We start from the raw sequence: 21,112 nt of genomic DNA, 5'->3' as shown, positions 1-21,112 counted from the left end.
TCGTGAATATAGCAGCCTCTGCAACAGTGAAAGCCAGAAAAGGAAGTGGAAAGTCTCAGGGGAGGGGGCTTTCTGTCATGGATTTATGAGCACAGCAAGACTAACAAGCAAAAAGAAAAATGTAAAAGGATCTTGTTCATGTCCCTGACTATATCAAAGTTACAAAACCTTTGAAAGAGGGGTATTTCAGATACAGTTTTTACTACCAATGCCTTTCAACAAAATGACATTGTTTGGCTGCACTAGTGAATAATGCTGAATAGCAGATAATTTTAAATTAATTTATATTTGACTTTATAATTTATTATGTGATGTCTATAAACTCTGTGAGGGTTGGAACCACATCTTATATATTTCGTGCATCTTCATAACACCTAGCATGATGCCTGTACATGGTTAAAAAAATACTATTTGACTTGATGATATTGCTTATTATATAACTTGCCCTTTTTGAAGTAGGTTTGTAGTTCCAAATTTGATTTATTTTGGCTAATATTGGTGAGGGGAAGCCACTAGGTAGTGGAGGTGGAGGTAATTAGCCATGAATTAAAATTTTACTCCATATTATCCAAGTGAATAACCTATATGTACTAATCAAGACAATTTATATAGATTATCACTTCAATTCTCTTCTATACAAAGTCAGAATTTAATAATAAGATAAAATACCCTTTGTTGGATAAACAAAAATGTTATCTCCAGCAAGGGCAGACTGAGACATTATAAAATAAGTTTATGCATGAATTGAAACACAAGTCAGGAGGGACCTAAGAGGATGAAAAATTCTAAGAGCTTTCAAATGCTACATCCTTAGATATGAAGAGTTCAGGAATCCTTCAGATAGTTCACATAACCTGAACACCACTGCTGACTGAAGATTCTGCCTTTCTTTGTTTTCTACAATGAATATACAAATTGTCCCCTAAGATTAGTACCTTGAAGGTCGTTCTCCTTTTTTTCTGAATCCTAACCGCGGAAGTCTGTGTTTTCATTGATCCAGGTTGTATATGATGAAGGGCCTCTCTACGTCTTCTCCCCAACTGAAGAACTAAGGAAGCGGTGGATTCACCAGCTCAAAAACGGTGAGAATTATTTGGAAAATAAATGTTTCCAAAGAAAGAAGGAAAGGAAGGAAGAGGAGATAGGTGGGAGGAAAAGGAAAGAAGGAAGAGCGAAACGAGAAAGAAAGAGAAAGGAGAAACGTAGAGAGAAAAGAAGAAAAAATGGATAGAAGGGGAGAAAAGAAAGAGAGAGGGAGGGGAGGAGGGAGACAGGAAGGAAGGAAGCAAGGAAAGAAGGAAGGGGGCCAGGCGCGGTGGCTCAAGCCTGTAATCCCAGCACTTTGGGAGGCCGAGACGGGCGAATCACGAGGTCAGGAGATCGAGACCATCCTGGCTAACACGGTGAAACCCCGTCTCTACTAAAAAATACAAAAAACTAGCCGGGCGAGGTGGCGGGCGCCTGTAGTCCCAGCTACTCGGGAGGCTGAGGCAGGAGAATGGCGTGAACCCGGGAGGCGGAGCTTGCAGTGAGCCGAGATCCGGCCACTGCGCTCCAGCCTGGGCTGCAGAGCGAGACTCCGTCTCAAAAAAAAAAAAAAAAAAAAAAAGAAGGAAGGGGATGAGGGAGGAAAGAAAGACAAATAGAAAAGAGAGAAACAAAGGAAAGTTTGTATTTTGCTTCAGTATTAGTAATACAACTGAGCTTAGTATTCTATCATATGAATAAAAGATAAAATATTAGACTAAGAGTTTCCCAGTTCTACCACTATCTCTCTAGTGCAATTTTGTAATTGTAGGCACCTCCATTTCTCTATTTATTAAAAAAAGTCCCATTTTTCACACTGAATACAAGGGTGATGTGGCATCCAATGGTTATGCAATATTTAGAATCCTAAGCATAAAATACCTAGCTCCAAAAAATTAAATAGATGATGTATGAGAGTGCTTGAAGTCAGAGTCAGAGAACCTGGTTTCAAGCCCTCTTTTACCACTTACAAACTGGGCGATTTCTGGCCAGAAGGTCAATAAGCTTCTTTGATGCTCAGTTTCTTCCTCTCAAAAGAGAATAATGGTAATTCATGCCACACCTACCTCTGGGGTTGTTGTAAGGATTAAATGAAGTAATAATACATGTAAAAGCACATGGAAAACTGTAAATCACTGTACATGAAAGCACTGTACATCTCTTTGTTGTGGATAAATATTTCCCAAGGAAATATTTTATATTCCTTGCTTTGTGAGGACCTAAACTTGAACAGTTTCAGCATTTCACATCAACCATACAGTGTGTTCAGATAAACTTGACTGTAAATGCTTGCAGCACAGGATGCATGCACACATATTTGCCTATATATATAGCCACATGTCAAGTGACTGAGAGATTAACTGGTTGAGTTGACATCAGGAAAGGCTGCCTAGAGAAACAGGAAGGATGGCAGACTGATAATGGTATGGTTGGGTTATTGCATGACAGCTCTTTGTCTTAATAAACATTTAGATTCTGATACTCACTGGCTGGCTATACCAGCCTTGTACACTCCATTGAATGCAAGTTTGATTGGTCAAAATTATATTAGTCAAGTCTTTCAAACTGAAAGGAAACAGGAGGAATGAAGATGAAGGATCATCTATTCAGTTACTGCTATATGCCAGACGTTGAGCTAAATACCTTGTATATATTATCTCATTTAATTTTCACAACAACCTTGGGCTAAAAACAACAACAACAACAATAACTAACACGTAATGAGCACTTACTATGTAGCAGGCTCTGTGCCTAGTGCTTCAAATGTATTACTTATTTTATCTTTGCAATAGCCTTAAGAAGTATGTCTTATTCCTCTATTTACAGATGAGGAAACCAAAGCTCAAAAATGTTATGTAACTTGCTCATGGGCACACAGTGAATGGTGGAGCCTGAATTCTTATCACATCCCTGTGTCTGTATAACTCCAAAGCCCAAGCTCATTACATAGTTTTGTGCTGCTTGGTTTCCAAGTCCAGAAATTTCACATGTAGTCGGTTGCAAAATATTCTATTGTAAAGCTATGTTGAATATTACAAATAGGTGATATCCTGCACTACACAGTTCAGTTCTTGGCGTATTTTAAGATAAGAGGTCTGCTTTAGCCCTTGGGCTACAAAATGAGCAAACTCTTTAATACTGCTTATTGTGATACAGGCTCTTCTTTAAGTTCTTTACATATATTAACTTTGTATTGACCATATGAGGCAGTTATCCTATCATCCCCATTTTACAGATAAGAAAACTGAGGTACAGAGAGGTTAAGTAACTTGCCCAAAGGCACTCAGTTAGTAAATGGCAGCGTCAGGCTTTGAATTCAGGCTCCAAACTCCATGTCCTGAACCAGTATGCTATTTCCAGCCAGAGAAATATTTGCAGAGACTGGGATAGGAGCTCTGCAGGACATATATATTTGTACTTCTTTAGTTCTCTCCATAATGCCTCATACAGTGCCTTGCACACAGAAAGGGATCAATAGTTGTGTTAACTGATTTATCCGTGGGAGTAAACAACCACCACCAACTTGGGCTCCACATCGATAAATGGCTAGGTTTTAGCCTGGAAATGGGGAAATGTAAGGCAGACTAGCTGAAGGAGAAATAAGGGAGAAACTGGCATGCTCAAGTTCGTAACTTCTTTACACTTCATATACTAATTTCAAAAGCAGTCATAGTTTAGTCCAACAAATATTTATTTATTTATTTTGAGATGGAGTTTCACTCTTGTCACCCAGGCTGGAGGGCAATGGCACGATCTCAGCTCACTGCAACCTCCGCCTCCCGAGTTCAAGCGATTCTCCCGCCTCAGCCTCCCGAGTAGTTGGGATGACAGGCACCTGCCACCATGCCCGGCTAATTTTTGTATTTTTAGTAGACACAGGGTTTCACCATGTTGGCCAGGCTCGTCTCAAACTCCTGACCTCAGGTGATCCACCTGCCTCTGCCTCCCAAAGTGCTGGGATTAAAGCATGAGCCGTCGCACCTGCCCCAACAAATATTTATTGAATGTCCACTATATTCAAGGGTGAGTAATGACCGAAGATAAGGATATCCAGCTTGTGAGCTTGTGAGCTTGTGAGCTTGTGATCTTTGTTTCTTTCTTTCTTTCTTTCTTTCTTTTTTCTTGAGATGGAGTCTCTCTCTGTTGCCCAGGCTGGAGTGCAGTGGCGTGATCTTGGCTCACTGCAACTGCCGCCTCCCAGGTTCAAGCGATTCTCCTCCCTCAGCCTCCCGAGTAGCTGGGACTGCAGGTGTGCACCATCGTGCCCGGCTAATTTTTGTATCTTTAGTAGAGACAGGGTTTCATCATGTTGGCCAGGCTGGTCTTGAACTCCTGACCTCAGGTGATCCACCCGCCTTGGCCTCCCAATGTGCTGGGATTATAGGCGTGAGCCACTATGCCCAGTCAAGCTTGGTTCTTAACTCAGATATTAACCTTACAATCTTGATTATACGCTGCTCTTAAAGTTCATTAGCTAAGTAAATTTACAACAGGCTAAAAATTAAGCCAAAATAAATAAACAGAAACACCACCACTTCAGCTGGGTCATCAGTGTGACCAGGGAGTGTGGCTAGGCACATCTTTGCCTTCTCTTCCCTTAGGTTTCAACAAAGGCATTTTTTTCCCCAGTAGTTCCACCGAGGTACAGTCTTATTGAACCATCCTGGGCTAACAACAGGAGCCAAAAAGTAGGCACCTTCCAACAAATACCATGACTGCTGGGAGATTTAGGTGCAAGTCCTAACAATCCCAGGACAGTCCCAGGTGCTGCCAATGTCAATAGTGAGTCACTCTAGGAGCCACAAAATAATGATGTTATTCCACTCTTTTTGTTTTTTCTTGTTTGCTTTTATGTTTTTATTATCCTGCTCTTGGGTAAAATGCACCAATAAGAAATCATTGACATGAAAAGGGGATTTCATGAGAATACTGGTTACCTTTGCAGGGATATTGACTGAAGAGGCATGAGGTGCTGGATCTCAAGGAGGTTAAATGGGTGTAGAAAAATATGGTTTGCTATACACATTAGATCTGTGCACTTTATTATATGTAAATTATACCTCAATTTTATTTATTTATTTTTATTTATTTTGAGACAGAGTGTTGCTCTGTCGCGCAGACTGGAGTGCAGTGGCACAATCTTGGCTCACTGCAAACTCCGCCTCCTGCATTCAAGCGATTCTCCTGCCGCAGCCTCCCGAGTAGCTGGGATTACAGGCGTGCACCACCAAGCCCGGCTAATTTTTGTATTTTTGGTAGAGACAAGATTTTACCATGTTAGCCAGGTTGGTCTCGAACTCCTGACCTCAAGTGATCTGCCTGCCTCGGCCCCCCAAGGCGTGAGCCACTGCACCAGGCCTATACCTCAATTTTAAAAGCAGAGTCTCAGATACCTCATATCCAGCTGCCACATTTTCTCATTTCTCATGGTGCTTGCCATGCAAAGGTTATATTCCTGAGGGCTTAACCACAGACTCTCTCTCCATGTCCTTTAATATGGCAGTGGGCCCTTCTATGTTCCAGCACCACAAATATTTGCCTATACTTATTCTTGAATCTTTGTTTGGTCAAGCTCAATAGAACCTATCCTAATTGCAAATTCAAAAGTAGGCAAATGACCTGACCTCGCCAAAATGAATAGAAGAATGGCATTGGCAAATCTCCAACAAACAGTATGGAAAGGAATGATTCATGTATGCCTGAAACAGAATTTTAGACATTAACCTGATAAATATGGATAGAAAAGACCAACCCATCAAGTGCTTGGAGAATGTGTACTATTAGTGCTTCCCAATAGGGCTGGCCATGTGCATTGGTGGAGCAAGCAGTCTCCCCTAGCCCTCCCACTTGGACACCCTGCTTTTGCGATCCTCTCCTAAGTAGCTGGAAATACCAGCTTTGGATTAGCCAACAAAAGAAGGGGTGTCATCTTCAAGGGACCTCTTAAGAGGCAGACATTATCTGAGAATGTAGGGAGGTTTCTTAATGAGTGTGCTAGGGGTAGGGAAAGCAAGAAGCCTTATTTCCCCTCATTATCATATTAGCAAGCTTAGTTTATTAGAGTGGCTAGTTGTCGATTAGGTATTCTTTGGCATGTCTACTGGTGCCCAGCCCTGCAGAAGACAGAGCAAACCTGAGGGTCTTCAAATCCCTAGGTGACAGGGAGTGGCATGGGGGGAGGGGCCAGAGGGTGGATGTGGTAGGAGTAATCAATCCTGGCAGGGAGAAGTATCAATGATATTGTTCACAACTACCAGTGCTTAGTAATAACAAAAGGCAGACTTTGGGTTGGTTTTACTATTGCTTTAAAATTCCCTCTAGTGGCTCATGCCTGTAATCCCAGCACTTTGAGGGGCAGGGGTGGGGGTGGGGGTGAATCACGAGGTCAGGAGTTCCAGACCAGCCTGGCCAATATGGTGAAACCACGTCTCTGCTAAAAATACAAAAATTAGCTGGGCTTGGTGGCGCATGCCTATAGTCCTAGCTACTCAGGAGGCTGAGGCAGAAGAATCGCTTGAACCCAGGAAGCGGAGGTTACAGTGAGCTGCGATCACGCCACTGTACTCCAGACTGGGCAACATAGTGAGACACCATCTCAAAAGAAAAAAAAAATTCCTTCTATGCAGTGCAGTCCCTTATAGTCTGAACTCTATCTGAACAGATCCCACCATTCTGTCCTTGGTACATTGGTGAAGAGGAGTGCTGAAAAAGTCAGGGTGAGGGTGGGCAGGGGAGAATGGTCTCCAAATCTATGTGGAGAAAAGCATCAAAATGGCTCTTAAAAAAAAAAAAAGAACTTTTGTTCATTTGCCTGCAAAATGCACCAGCCACTAGAAGCTTTTAGGCTTTCCCGCAAAGCCTTAAGTGAATGAAGTGTGACTAGCAAGTCATTAAGGATTTGAGTTGTTTCTTTTTCTTTTCTTTTCTTTCTTTTTTTTTTTTTTTTTTTTTTTTTGAGATGGAGTTTTGTTCCTGTTGCCCAGGCTGGAGCACAATGGCGCGATCCCGGTTCACTGCAACCTTCGCCTCCCGGGTTCAAGAGATTCTCCTGTCTCAGCCTCCCACATAGCTGGGATTATAGGTGCATGCCACAACACCCAGCTAATTTTCGTATTTTTAGTAGAGACAGGGTTTCATCATATTGGTCAGGCTGGTCTTGAACTTCTGACCTCAGGTGATCCACCCGCCTCTACCTCCCAAAGTGCTGGGATTACAGGCGTGAGCCACCACACCCAGCCGAATTTTAGTTGTTTTCTACAGTGGAAGGTTTTGTTTTGCTTTTGTCTTTTTTTAAAAAAGTTATGCCAGCCACTGGACCTGGTGGTGAGTGCTTCTAGTCCCAGGTATTTGGGAAGCTGAGGTGGGAGGATTGCTTAAGTCCAGGAGTTCAAGGCCTGCCTGGGAAACACAGGAAGACCCCCCCATCTCCAAATAATAATAATAATAATAATAATAATAATGATAATAATGATGATGATGATGTTATGTGGGATTCTTCTTAGCCGTAAATGCTGAAATGTGTATGTTCTCAAATGTGCGTGTTCTTGGACCAGCCTGGGTCTTTGCTCCAGTGTTTGCTGCTGTCAATTATTTCAGTTGTCTTTGCTTATCTCAGTTATCTGACACTATGAACCCTGGGTGACTTTTCTTTCTTTTTTTCTTTTTCTTGAAACAGAGCCTCGCTCTGTCACCCAGGCTGGAGTGCAGTGGCGCAATCTCAGCTCACTGCAACCTCCGCCCGCCAGGTTCAAGCGATTCTCCTGCCTCAGCCTCCCGAGCAGCTAGGATTACAGGCGTGCTGTAATTTTTGTACTTCTAGTAGAGACAGAGTTTCACCATCTTAACCAGGCTGGTCTTGAACTCCTGACCTCATGATCCACCCGCCTCAGCCTCCCAAAGTGCTGGGATTATAGGCGTTAGCCACTGCGTCTGGCCGACTTTTCTAATTGACTTCATGTTAAGGTTCTTGATATGCCATAGTATTATAAACACCAATACTAATTCCTCCTCTCTGCATCCACTCTATTCTTTGCAAAATACTTTTATTCTGGGAGATCTTTTGGGCCTCACAACTCCATGAGGGAAATGAAGCTGCTGTATTACCTCTGGCAATGAGCTCAGTCTACTTCAGTGGCCCTAGGAAGATTCAAATCATGTTGATTCTAGAGGCAAAGTCACCTTCATTTGCCCTTGAGATCAGCTCTGTTGACTATTCTATATAGAAAGCCTCATGCAGAAGTTCTCACTGAGGCTAATTATCTCTAAAAGATCACTCAAGGAACTGAGAAATCAGTATTACAAGCTGGAGAGATTGGCTTGGGCACATTGTTTCCCTTATCTGGGAAACAAGCACCATGATGAACACCTGCCTTATAGGAAGATTGTAATGGCTACTGGGAAAACATAGATAATATGTTTCTGTTATTGGGCTCTAGAGCCATCAGATAGTCTTATCTCGTTGCTTGGGAGATAACTCCTCATCACAGACCACTAAAGAAAACTGCACAGGAAGTGTCTGGGACCAGGGCACAGTCACGCAGGCCAGTCATGTGAGCCAACCGGTCCTGAGATCTGCTTTCCTTCAGGGTGGCCAAGGAGGAGGCAGTTGTTTGAAGTTCACCACTAAGCTCAAAGAGGAAAACATGCAAATGGTGGCTTCTCCTCCATGTCAGACGTGATCTCTCTCTTCTCTCCTACTACAGTAATCCGGTACAACAGTGATCTGGTTCAGAAATACCACCCTTGCTTCTGGATCGATGGGCAGTATCTCTGCTGCTCTCAGACAGCCAAAAATGCTATGGGCTGCCAAATTTTGGAAAACAGGAATGGAAGTAAGAGATCTGATCGATGTAATTTCTTCCTCCTTTGACTCTGTTTCTATCACTCTCCCAAGGGTCTGTCAAGCCCAAGGACATAGCATAAGGTTGTACATTTTGGGTGCTAAACAAAGGGTCCTGGGGGAGGGAGGAGGTACATGAGGGCTGAAATCCAGTTGGTAATCTGCTCTCCGAGCTATGTGACCTGGCATGCCTAGCTACTTTTTCTAACTTTCCTAAAGGCACTCAATATGGGCGGTAAAGTCCCTGACCAAACCTGTCCTTGGGCCCTTTCCTAAAGTACATTCCATATCATCACTGGCTTCTTGTTTTGCAGGCTTAAAACCTGGGAGTTCTCACCGGAAGACAAAAAAGCCTCTTCCCCCAACGCCTGAGGAGGACCAGGTATACAGGGAAACTGGGTGCTGCCACTGCTTAAATGGAAATTTAGAGTCAAACCCTGAGAACACTCCAGAGTCTTAGAATTACCCTGGGACTTGGCAGTGTTAATTGGTATTCTTGCTAAGACGGGGGATTTGTTCTTCTAATTAGGATTTTCTCTTCAATGGAAAGATAGAAGGCTCTCAGCAACCCTGTAATCCAATCACCTGTTTAGAACAAAGCCTGATTTTTTTTAATGGAAAGTTTTCTGGTTTTTTTTGTTTCGTTGTTTTTGTTTTTTTGACACGCAGTCTCGCTCTGTCGCCCAGGCTTGAGTATAATAGCACAATCTCGGCTCACTGCAACCTCCACCTCCCAGGTTCAAGTGATTCTCCTGTCTCAGCCTCCTGAGTAGCTGGGATTACAGGCACGCACCACCACGCCCAGCTAATTTTTGCATTTTTAGTAGAGATGGGTTTTCATCATGTTGGCCAGGCTGGTCTTGAACTCCTGGCCTCAAGTGATCCGCCCGCCTTGGCCTCCCAAAGTACATTGGAATTATTAAACGCTCCATAGATGGTCTTTATATGCATGCAAGGCTGAGAACTCCTGCACTGGTGCTTAAAAATAGTTGTTGAATGACTGCTGAGTAATATTTTATTATGCCTGGTTTGAGCGTCTTGAGTAAGCCAGAGAGAGAGTTGGGAGAGAAAAGAGTACTTGATATCTAGACAAACCCTCCTACCTTTTCTTCTAACTACACAGATCTTGAAAAAGCCACTACCGCCTGAGCCAGCAGCAGCACCAGTCTCCACGAGTGAGCTGAAAAAGGTTGTGGCCCTTTACGATTATATGCCAATGAATGCAAATGACCTACAGCTGCGGAAGGGCGACGAATATTTTATCTTGGAGGAAAGCAACTTACCATGGTGGCGAGCACGAGATAAAAATGGGTGAGTCCACACCAGCCCTTCCTGAGCCCGGTGCCCACCCACTCCCTACATGTGAAAAGTGCTGCAGCATAATTCCCCTGATCAGCATCCTCATCAAAGACTGTTCTTCCCACACCAAACTGAACATGCTGTCCCTCCAAGTACTTTCCAGTGTGCAGCTCTCTATACATGGCCTCTACCACCTCTCTGAGCCTCTGTTGTTGGGCACATAATAACCAATGTGACATGTACAGAAGCTCCGCACCTCACTGGCTCACTGCCTAACCATACATCAGAGACGTGGTTGTCTTTGAGGGAAGTGCATGATACATATACCTCCATCTGAGATTTGTTCTGAGCTCAGGGATGTGGGCATAGGAATCTGTCTCCTGGAGGATGGGGAGATGCTGGATGAACTGCCACATTGTCTTCTTCACAGGCAAGAAGGCTATATTCCTAGTAACTACGTCACTGAAGCAGAAGACTCCATAGAAATGTATGAGTAAGTATGTTTATGTCAGTCCACAATCTTTCAGGAGGAACTCTCTCTCTCTCTCTCTCTCTCTCTCTCCATATATATGTGTATATATATATATATATATATCACACACACAAGTGTATATATGTATACATACACTGGTGTATATATAGGTATATTATGTATACATATACAAGTGTATATATATATACACTTTTTTATACTTTCAACATATTTTTTATTTCAAGATATATATTAAAATTAGTGTCATCTGAATCAAATGATGCTACCATCTCAAATTAGTGTGTCTGTCTTACCTTTACCCCCCAAACACCCTCCACTTATGAGAGCTGGAGAGGTCACCATGCCCTCAAATTCAGAATAATCACACTCAAAGGAAAAGGAGTTGATGACTTCATGAAAGAATTAAAATGTCAAACTGCTACTGTTGTTCTTTCCTCCCTAATCATGGAAGTGGATTGTTCTCAGGTGCCCCAGTCCCTGATCTCTTCCCTGCAACTCCCTGCTGCCTGCCTTTGCCTGCTACTCTCCATTTCCATGAATCTTCAATGCCAACCTGGGTTTGGGAAAGCAATACAGTGTGCTATGCACGTGACAGATGGTCAGTAAATAGGGTTTGAGTGAGTTGACTGAATCACCGGCATGGACAAGCCCTGGAGGGTGCTGTAACCTCCAATCTGCTTATGACCAGGAGCCACTCAAGCAGCACTCTCCCTTCACAGGTGGTATTCCAAACACATGACTCGGAGTCAGGCTGAGCAACTGCTAAAGCAAGAGGTAAGTGTGGAACCACTAGCACACAGCATTCTCCTTGCATAAGTGAGGATCTTGAACTGAGGGCCTGTTCTGCCCCCCACCTTTGGACAAGGCAGTGTCAAAGCTGCCATCGTCTGGGGTCCCAATTATACCATTTTTTTTTTTTTTTTTTCCTGAGACAGACTGTCAGTCACCCAGGATGGAGTGCAGTGGCGCGATCTGGGCTCACTGCAACCTCCGCCTCCCAGGTTCAAGTGATTCTCCTACCTCAGCCTCCCGAGTAGCTGGGATTACAGGCACAAGCCACCACACCCAACTAATTTTTGTATTTTTAGTAGAGACGGGGTTTCACCATGTTGGCCAGGCTGGTCTTGAACTCCTGACCTCACGTGATCCACCTGCCTCGGCCTCCCAAAGTGTTGGGATTACAGGGGTGAGCCACCATGCCCGGCCTGCACCTTTTAATATTAAAAGCAATGAGGCTGTAGCTCAAGCGTGGAACTTGGCAGTAAAATCAGGGGTTGTTCTATTTTCTCTCTCAAGTTTGGGCAGGTGGGATGCAGGTGTGAGCACCACTTCCTCCTACAGACAGCTTCTTTTTTGTTGTTTCAGGGGAAAGAAGGAGGTTTCATTGTCAGAGACTCCAGCAAAGCTGGCAAATATACAGTGTCTGTGTTTGCTAAATCCACAGGGTGAGTGCTACTATTCCAAGGCCCTGAGGACAAAGAACAGGGGTACCCTCCCAACAGCTCCTTGATAGTGTGCCCGTCCCACTTCCTCTGTCTCTGAAACTCAAAACTCATCTCACTTCACTTCCTGGGTTCTGCTGACCTTTGTGCCCAAGTTACTGACTAAGCATCCACTTCTTCAGGGACCCTCAAGGGGTGATACGTCATTATGTTGTGTGTTCCACACCTCAAAGCCAGTATTACCTGGCTGAGAAGCACCTTTTCAGCACCATCCCTGAGCTCATTAACTACCATCAGCACAACTCTGCGGGTGAGTACCAGGGGCAACTGAGAAGGAGGTTACAGACACCAGGATAAGCAATGTAAGACAAGGTGATAAGAGAAAGAATCCACCTCACAGGACAGTGTGAATTCACTGTGAAAGGAAATACCTGTGATATTGGGTAGAAGCTGGTAAAGAGGTGGTCAGAGGCAGGCCTACACCCAACAGGGACTGACTCTTTATTTGGTGACTGATGCTCAGTGTTAAGAGAAGACACAAAAGAGGCGGGCAGCTGATTCATCAGCAAGTATTCATCGAGTTCCTACTGTGTACTCAGCGATGTCCTCAGTTCTAGAGGAGAACACAGGAACATTCTGAGTTGAGGTCCTTGTCCTCAGAACATACAGGTTAGACAACATCAGAAGAAAGTTTCTAAGCACTGTAAAAATTCTAAAAACTGAGAGATCAGTGAGGGCATGGATATGGGGGAAAACTTCATCAAGAAGGTAGGATGTGAGCTAAGCCTCAGCTGGGAGGTGGGAATATATTCAGTTAGGCGGTGTATTTCAATTAGTATTTTCTCTTTTTTGTCCCTGAAAAGTATTTTGTGAGAGGAGAAACCTCTGGAAATATGTGGGTTCACGGAGATCTTCTGGGATTCAAAATGTACTAGAAAGATACACACCAGAAGTGTGAGGCTTTAAGTGAGGAGGCACTTAAGTGTGAGGCATCCCATCTCCTACACCATGCCAACAGCATGACCTCTCTCTCTGTTTCAGGACTCATATCCAGGCTCAAATATCCAGTGTCTCAACAAAACAAGAATGCACCTTCCACGGCAGGCCTGGGATATGGTAACTCCTTATTTCTCTGGGATAGGGTGGACTGGCCAGTTGCAAAAACTACCTTTGCTGGCCTTGCCTTGGGGAGTGTCCTTGAGGTACCCTGTTCTGCAACAACTGCCTCGAGGACGCTCAAGACAGATCCAAGCACTGATTTTCTCCCTCTAGTGGCTACTACTGGGACTGCAAAAACATAGATTCATAAAGGGCTTTGTCGTTGTGTTGGGTGTTTTTGTCTTTTATTTTTAATTGTGGAAAAATTTTCAGTACTATCCCTGAGTTCATTAACTACCATCACTAACATAATCATAAAGGATCTGGGGAGGTTGCTTAGTCTATCTTCTTGCCTTATGGCCACCTTGAACCCAAAATTCCCAGATTCCTCTAACCAGTTAATCCCGTCTCTGAGATTGACTTAAGCAAACACAGATTAGTACTTCTAAAAATTTCCCTTTTACTACTTTTCCTATTTCTACCCCAGTAGGGATTCTTATCTATTGTAAGAATTATACATTCATGACCCCAAAGAATCACACCAAGACTTTGTTGTTAGGATCATGGGAAATTGATCCAAAGGACCTGACCTTCTTGAAGGAGCTGGGGACTGGACAATTTGGGGTAGTGAAGTATGGGAAATGGAGAGGCCAGTATGATGTGGCCATCAAGATGATCAAAGAAGGCTCCATGTCTGAAGATGAATTCATTGAAGAAGCCAAAGTCATGATGTGAGTTATAGCCCAAACTCAACTCTCAATCTATTTGCTGGAGTCTAGGAATTCACACAACAATCCACTGAGGTTTAAAGATGACTTACAGTGAGAGAGGTTTGGGACGAGGGATTGAAGTTAACCTTCAACTGGTGGTAGTCCTAACTGCTAAGATAATGGTTTTTGTGACTTAGATATTGGTTGAGAATAGTGGTGATCATGGGTGTGTACCATCTCAGTAGCATTTGGGGGTAGATGTAGAAAATTAAACTTTCAAGAGAAAGACAGATTCTAATTTAGCCTTAGCATTCTTTCATTCCTGGACTCATTTCCTTTTCAATTGATGGGCTCCAAATCCCTGCTTACTTCCACATATTAAGCACTTTTGGGATTTAGGGTGGAAAAGAGGAAAATAAACTTGCTGGTATGACTCCTTATCTGATGCTCTACTACTAGGTCAACCCCTTCCTCCACAGCCCCTTTATTGCTAGTATGCAGAGCCAAAAGGGGAAGACTAGATCCTTGCCTTTCCTGTAGGAATCTTTCCCATGAGAAGCTGGTGCAGTTGTATGGTGTCTGCACCAAGCAGCGCCCCATCTTCATCATCACGGAATACATGGCCAATGGCTGCCTCCTGAACTACCTGAGGGAGATGCGCCACCGCTTCCAGACTCAGCAGCTGCTGGAGATGTGCAAGGATGTCTGTGAAGCCATGGAATACCTGGAGTCAAAGCAGTTCCTTCACCGAGACCTGGTGGGACCTTAGAAGAATTGGCTTAGGACCAAGGGCTGATGGGGTGGAAGTAGCAGTGGAGGATATATCATACATGGTTGAGGGGGGGCTGCTGGTGCCATCATTTCAATTTTATCTAGAAAATACTGTAAGTTAGGCGTGCCTCTGCCCCAATGCTGAGCCCATCAAATATCTCCAGCCTTAGCTCCATGAAGTCTGCCATGGTGAGAATCAGAGCAGTCACTCACCCTCAACCCTCTACCACCTACAAGAAAATGGTGGAGTCTTTCAGTGGCCATTCTGAATTTGGAACAGAAGGGACTGTGCTTCCTAATGGGACTGCTCCTGTCATGGGGTCATCATTTGGTTCCTTCAGAGTCACATACTTGGGCCTGTGGATGTATTTGGCCCACATGTGTTTTTGTTTGTTTGTTTTTTTAATGTTATATAATAATTAGCAAACCCTTAAAAAGAAACATTTCACTTAAAAAAAAAAAAACACCCTGGAATTTCCAGCTTCTCTTGAAAATCTAGACCATCTGGAAATACCAGGTCCACATTCTCACAAACCACTTCCTTTCCTTTAGACCAGGCGTGTAGTCTCCATTTCCTGCAATCTCCATCCACTTCACTTCACTCTTGCTTAACTTGCCTGGCCCCTGTAAGCATCAGAGTTTGCGTCCCTGTTTCGGTCAGGCCAAGGCTCAAATTGTCCTAGTCTCATTGGCAGAAAAGCAGAAAGCAAAACAAACTTACTTCTCATTCTCCTTTTTTTTTTTTCTTTTCGAGATGGAGTCTCGCTCTGTCACCCAGGCTGTAGTACAGTGGCGCCATCTCAGCTCACTGCAACCTCCGCCTCCCAGGTTCAAGTGATTCTCCAGCCTCAGCCTCCCGAGTAGTTGGGATCACAGGCACCCGCCACCATGCCCAGCTAATTTTTGTATTTTTAGTAGAGGCGGGGTATCGCCATGTTGGCCAGACTGGTCTCGAACTCCTGACCTCAGGTGATCCACCCACCTCGGCCTCCCAAAGTGTTGGGATTACAGGCATGAGCCACTGCACTCAGCCTCTCCCTTAATTCTTTCAGCATACCAGTGAGGGAATGGGGTGGTATGGAATTGCCCATGAGAATGCAATCGTTCTGTATGTCCTCAGTGCTTTACCTAGGACTGCACAGCAGGTTGCTTTCCACATGGTGGAAATGAATCAAAATTTCTTGGTGGCATCAACAGATTCCTATTAGGTGGGAAGGTGTCTGTAGTCGAAGGAGATGAGGCTTCCCTGCCTTCATTCTACTGGTCAGCAGAAGCTTTGTGCCTTTAACCTCTGTGCTGGGGACGGAGTCTCACTGGTATCTGTTTGCACTACAGGCAGCTCGAAACTGTTTGGTAAACGATCAAGGAGTTGTTAAAGTATCTGATTTCGGCCTGTCCAGGTGAGTGTGCCTTTTTCATCTTTCCCTCCAGAAGTAAAAATAGCACAGTATGAAACATGGGTAGGTGTTATAGTTTTAATCCTCTCCTTTTCTTTTTTTTTTTTCTCTCATTCTAGTGTTTTCTGCCTATCTTTCTATTCTTTTTCTTCCTCTGAGTTATTTAAGCCACCTCTTTCATCCTTTTGTTTTATCATCATATCCCTTTCCTCCCTTTCTCCCTTTATCTCTACCTCCTCTTTTTTTTTTTTAGCTATTTCCCCAATACCTTATCTCGATCTATTAATCCTGATGACTTTATTCCATTCCTCCTTTTTTCTTAATCAAATTCCCAGTGACAACTGCAGATAAAAGGAAGGGAAGGAGAAGAGTAGAGAAAGGAAAAGTATAGAGAAGAGGAAGGGAGTACCTACTAGATCTTATTTCACATCATCCTTCTTGTAACCATATTGTCAATCAGGAAAGCTCAATCAGATACAAAAACAGGAAATTCGTTAAAAGTAACATTTGTAGAAGATACTAGTTGAGAAGGATAGACTTTTGAGAAAGCCTGTAAGTGTGTGTTTGTAACACTCTTGTGACCGCGCCAAGAAAACGTAAGCAAATACCAAGCTCTCCAAATCCTAATGACAACAAGTCCTGGATCCCTTGCAGGTATGTCCTGGATGATGAATACACCAGCTCAGTAGGCTCCAAATTTCCAGTCCGGTGGTCCCCACCGGAAGTCCTGATGTATAGCAAGTTCAGCAGCAAATCTGACATTTGGGCTTTTGGTAAGTGGATAAGATTACATAGATTATACAGCTCAAAGGAAAAGAAATGCAATGGGAAAATTCACACTTTGCAACCTCCACAGAGAGATTGTTCTTGCTTTCATTCATCTAATCCTTGGGGAGTGCTTACTGTGTGTCAGCCACCCCAGGGGTTTCTGAGGATAAAAACTAAACTGGACATGATCTCTGTCTTTTTAGAACTTAAACCATGTTAAATAAAACAATTCATTCAGTTTTTGACAGCTTCTGAATACTGATTATGTACCAGGCACTCTGCCAGACCCTATAACTACAAAGACAAATAAGATGCTGTCTCTCTTCTAGAGGAGTTAATAGTCTAGTACGACCCTGATCTCCATCTAGTGTGGTCAGCACTATAGCAGAAATTTGGGCAAAATGTAAAAAGCACAGAGTGGGGAACCAACTGATTCTAATCTTTGAGGTTGATCTAGGAAGACTAGGACCCCCTGCTATCCAAAAAGACTGCAAACTAATTTAACACTTTTTTTCGTCTTCTAGGAGTTTTGATGTGGGAAATTTACTCCCTGGGGAAGATGCCATATGAGAGATTTACTAACAGTGAGACTGCTGAACACATTGCCCAAGGCCTACGTCTCTACAGGCCTCATCTGGCTTCAGAGAAGGTATATACCATCATGTACAGTTGTTGGCATGAGGTAAGTGTTTTATGACCTCTTAAATTATTTCCTTGAATCTACTTGCCCATTTAGCTGGCCATTCAGCCACAGACTGATAGCTGCACACGTTCTTTTTTTCCTTTTTTTTTTTTTTTTTAAAATTTGAGACAAGGTCTCGCTCTTTCACCCAGGTTGGAGTACAGTGGCGCGATCTCGGCTCACTGCAACCTTCGCCTCCCAGATTCAAGCAGTTCTCATGTCTCAGCCTCCCAAGTACTTGGGATTACAGGCGTGCACCACCACACCCAGATAATTTTTTTTTTTTTTTTTTGTGACACAGTCTTGCTGTCACCCAGGCTGGAGTGCAATGGCGCGATCTTGGCTCACTGCAACCTCTGCTTCCCGGGTTCGAGCGATTATCCTGCCTCGGCCTCCCGAGTAGCTGGGACTACAGGCACATGCCACCACGCCTAGTTAATTTTTGCATTTTTAGTAGAGACAGGGTTTCACCATGTTGGCCAGGCTGGTCTTGAACTCCTGACCTCAGGTGATCTGCCCACCTCAGCCTCCCAAAGTGCTGGGATTACAGACGTGAGCCACCGCGCCCAGCCAATTTTATATTTTTAGTAGAGATGGCATTTCACCAAGTTGGCCAGGCTGATCTCAAACTCCTGGCCTCAAGTGGTCCGCCCACCTCGGCCTCCCAAAGTGCTGAGATTAGAGGCGTGAACCACCATGCCAGACCTTGCACACATTCTCTGACCTTGGCCTGCACCTCGATCATCCGATGGCCAGAGGCTTTCCCAGGCCCACTCCAATTCTCACTAGAGTGTCATTAGTACACTCCAATGCCAACTCAGCTTTAGGGAGTGGGGTGTTGTGGGGCCATGTCATCTAGCATAAACAGGCAGCCAGAGGCACTCAGACAAGTGAATGGGCATTACAAAAGAAAAGTCATGAAAGTTTGTTCATTCCTTTGTGTGTCATTGGCCCTTTCTTCTACTTTATTAGCTGCCTACTGTTTCTGGCTGAGGTCCTAAATGAGAATTTTTTTTTTTTTTTTTTTTTGAGACGGAGTCTCGCTCTGTCGCCCAGGCTGGAGTGCAGTGGCCCGATCTCGGCTCACTGCAAGCTCCGCCTCCCAGGTTCATGCCATTCTCCTGCCTCAGCCTCCCAAGTAGCTGGGACTGCAGGTGCCCGCCACCATGCCCGGCTAATTTTTTGTATTTTTAGTAGAAACGGGGTTTCACCATGTTAGCCAGGATGGTCTTGATCTCCTGATCTCGTGATCTGCCCACCTCTGCCTCCCAAAATACTGGGATTACAGGCGTGAGCCACTGCACCCAGCTAAATGAGATTTTTTTAAAAAACCCTACTGCTTGAAAGAGAACTAAAATAGGTAGTGGGGTTTTTTTGTTTGCTTCGTTTTGTTTTTGCTTTTTAATATGGTGCATTGTGGGGTATGTGGGTAGGTGTGGTATTTTGGAAATAAGGAAATCTGTCCTACTACTATTAAACTGCTTTGCTCCTCTTACCTCGAGTTCTTCCCAAGATGCCTTCTCAACTTTTCAGTAGATCCTTGGCAACCCAAATTTCTAGTAGGAAATAAATGCTCAACTCTTCAGAGTGTCTAACAAGTGCATATGTGAATCTGGAGCCCTCTTGGTGAGGTGAAAAGTGGGTATCTGGATCCGAGCATGGCTCGTTTCCCTCGAACAAATGACAGATCACAGAGAAAGGGTGCAGAATGGGAGGACTCCTTCTTTCTCCTGTGTGATGCAGGATTAAGGGTGATTGGCTATGCTCCCTCCCAACCAGGACCTTCTTACTCTGCTAATTAAAAATGATTTCAGACAGGTATTTTATCCACAGCCTGTTTAGAGGAGTGGTCAAAATTGGATGTATATCAGAAACCCTAAAGAACTCTTAAAAATGCAGATTACTGGCTGGGCACGGTGGCTCATGCCTGTAATCCCAGCAGTTTGGGAGGCCAACGTGAGCGGATCACGTGGTCAGGAGATCGAGACCATTCTGGCCAACATGGTGAAACCCTGTTAACCAGGAGTGGTGGTGTGCGCCTGTAATCCCAGCTACTCAGGAGGCTGAGGCAGGAGAATCACTTGAACCTGGGAGGCGGAGGTTGCAGTGAGCCAAGATCCTGCCACTGCATTCTAGCCTGGGTGACAGAGCGAGACTCCATCACCAAAAAAAAAAAAAAGCAGATTACTGGGACTTTTCTCCAGAAATTCTCGTTAGGTGTGCCTGGAGTGGAACTCAGAAATCTCTTTTTAAACTTCCCAGGAAATTCTGATACTCAGCTAAGTTTAAGAATCACTGAATTAAGGAATCAAGAAATTGATGACCATTGGTTCTGACAGATTGAGAGCATTCTGGCATGAATGTTCCCTAAACCACTAAATACTAAATACCTTGGGGGCTTATGGGCTATGGCCATCAAAAAGAACCTAGTCTTAGGCTGGGTGCGGTGGCTCACGCCTGTAATCCCAACACTTTGGGAGGCTGAGGCAGGTGAATCACCTGAGGTCAGGAGTTCAAGACCAGCCTGGCCAACATGGTGAAACCCCGTCTCTACTAAAAACACAAAACTTAGCCAGGCATGGTGGCGTGCGCCTGTAATCCCAGCTACCTGGGAGGCTGAGGCAGGAGAATCGCTTGAACCCGGGAGGTGGCAATGAGCTGAGCTCGCACCACTGCACTGCAGCCTGGACAACAGGGTGAGACTCTATCAAAAAAAAAAAAAAAAAAAAAAAGACCCTTAGTCTTTGTGTTACCAGAGAGTGATAACAAAAACAAAACAAAACAAAAAACCCTTAGTCGTTTTGTTACCAGACAGTGGTAACACAAGGTCCCAGGTACTCAGAATCCCTGCTCAGTGATACGGCCTGTGGTTTTGAATTTTTTTTTTTTTTTTTTTTTGAGACAGGGTCTTGTTCTATCGCCCAGGCTGGAGTTCAGAGGCCTGATCTCGGCTCACTGCAACCTCCGTCTCCCAGGTTCAAGTGATTCCCATGCCTTAGCCTCCCAAGTAGCTGGGATTACAGGCGTGCACCACCATGCCTGGCTAATTTTTGTATTTTTAGTAGAGACGGGGTTTCATCATGTTGGTCAGGCTGGTCTTGAACTCCTGACCTCGTGATCCACCCACCTCTGCCTCCCAAAGTGCTGGGATTACAGGCGTGAGCCCCCGCGCCCGGCCTGGTTTTGAAATATTAATCACTGAAAATTAAAAATTATCACATGAGATTTCTGTTCTGCCAACCACTTGAACTTTTTTGGTAGCCATTTTTCACTTGAGGATCCAAAATAAGAATGTGTTGTGTACAGTTACATAATGAACTTGCCCTCAATTTTGATCAATGTGATTGTCAGTTTAATTTGCAAATTGTTCTTATCACACTAATAACCTGAGTTACTAAAGATGAAAAGTGCACAAATACTTTATGGACAGCTGCTATTTCTTTTCTTTTCTTTTTTTTTTCCTTTTGTGATCGACAGGGCATGCTACTGGGCATACAGCATGTATTTAATAAACATTTGCTGCTTACTCATTGCATTTCCCTTGAATTCTGGATTCTAGCCACTCTCACTTTACTTTTTCTTTGGT

At 44.0% G+C, this 21,112-nt stretch overlaps 1 protein-coding gene across 1 annotated transcript in view; it reads left to right on the top strand.

The window, feature by feature from the left end:
• BTK (Bruton tyrosine kinase) overlaps positions 1-21,112 on the top strand; it is a 37,284-nt gene that overhangs the window by 15,662 nt on the left and 510 nt on the right. Inside the window, exons 5-18 of the mRNA XM_005594143.4 lie at positions 1,001-1,082; positions 8,730-8,858; positions 9,181-9,248; positions 9,990-10,177; positions 10,596-10,658; positions 11,378-11,432; positions 12,024-12,103; positions 12,283-12,410; positions 13,142-13,216; positions 13,758-13,929; positions 14,449-14,665; positions 16,015-16,079; positions 16,731-16,849; positions 17,369-17,526. Coding sequence (XP_005594200.1) covers positions 1,001-1,082; positions 8,730-8,858; positions 9,181-9,248; positions 9,990-10,177; positions 10,596-10,658; positions 11,378-11,432; positions 12,024-12,103; positions 12,283-12,410; positions 13,142-13,216; positions 13,758-13,929; positions 14,449-14,665; positions 16,015-16,079; positions 16,731-16,849; positions 17,369-17,526 — 1,599 coding nt within the window. The remainder of the gene's footprint in view (positions 1-1,000; positions 1,083-8,729; positions 8,859-9,180; positions 9,249-9,989; positions 10,178-10,595; positions 10,659-11,377; positions 11,433-12,023; positions 12,104-12,282; positions 12,411-13,141; positions 13,217-13,757; positions 13,930-14,448; positions 14,666-16,014; positions 16,080-16,730; positions 16,850-17,368; positions 17,527-21,112) is intronic.

Source organism: Macaca fascicularis, chromosome X, assembly GCF_037993035.2.
Source record: "Macaca fascicularis isolate 582-1 chromosome X, T2T-MFA8v1.1".
NCBI lineage: Eukaryota > Metazoa > Chordata > Mammalia > Primates > Cercopithecidae > Macaca > Macaca fascicularis.
This window is presented reverse-complemented; position numbering and strand designations above follow the sequence as displayed.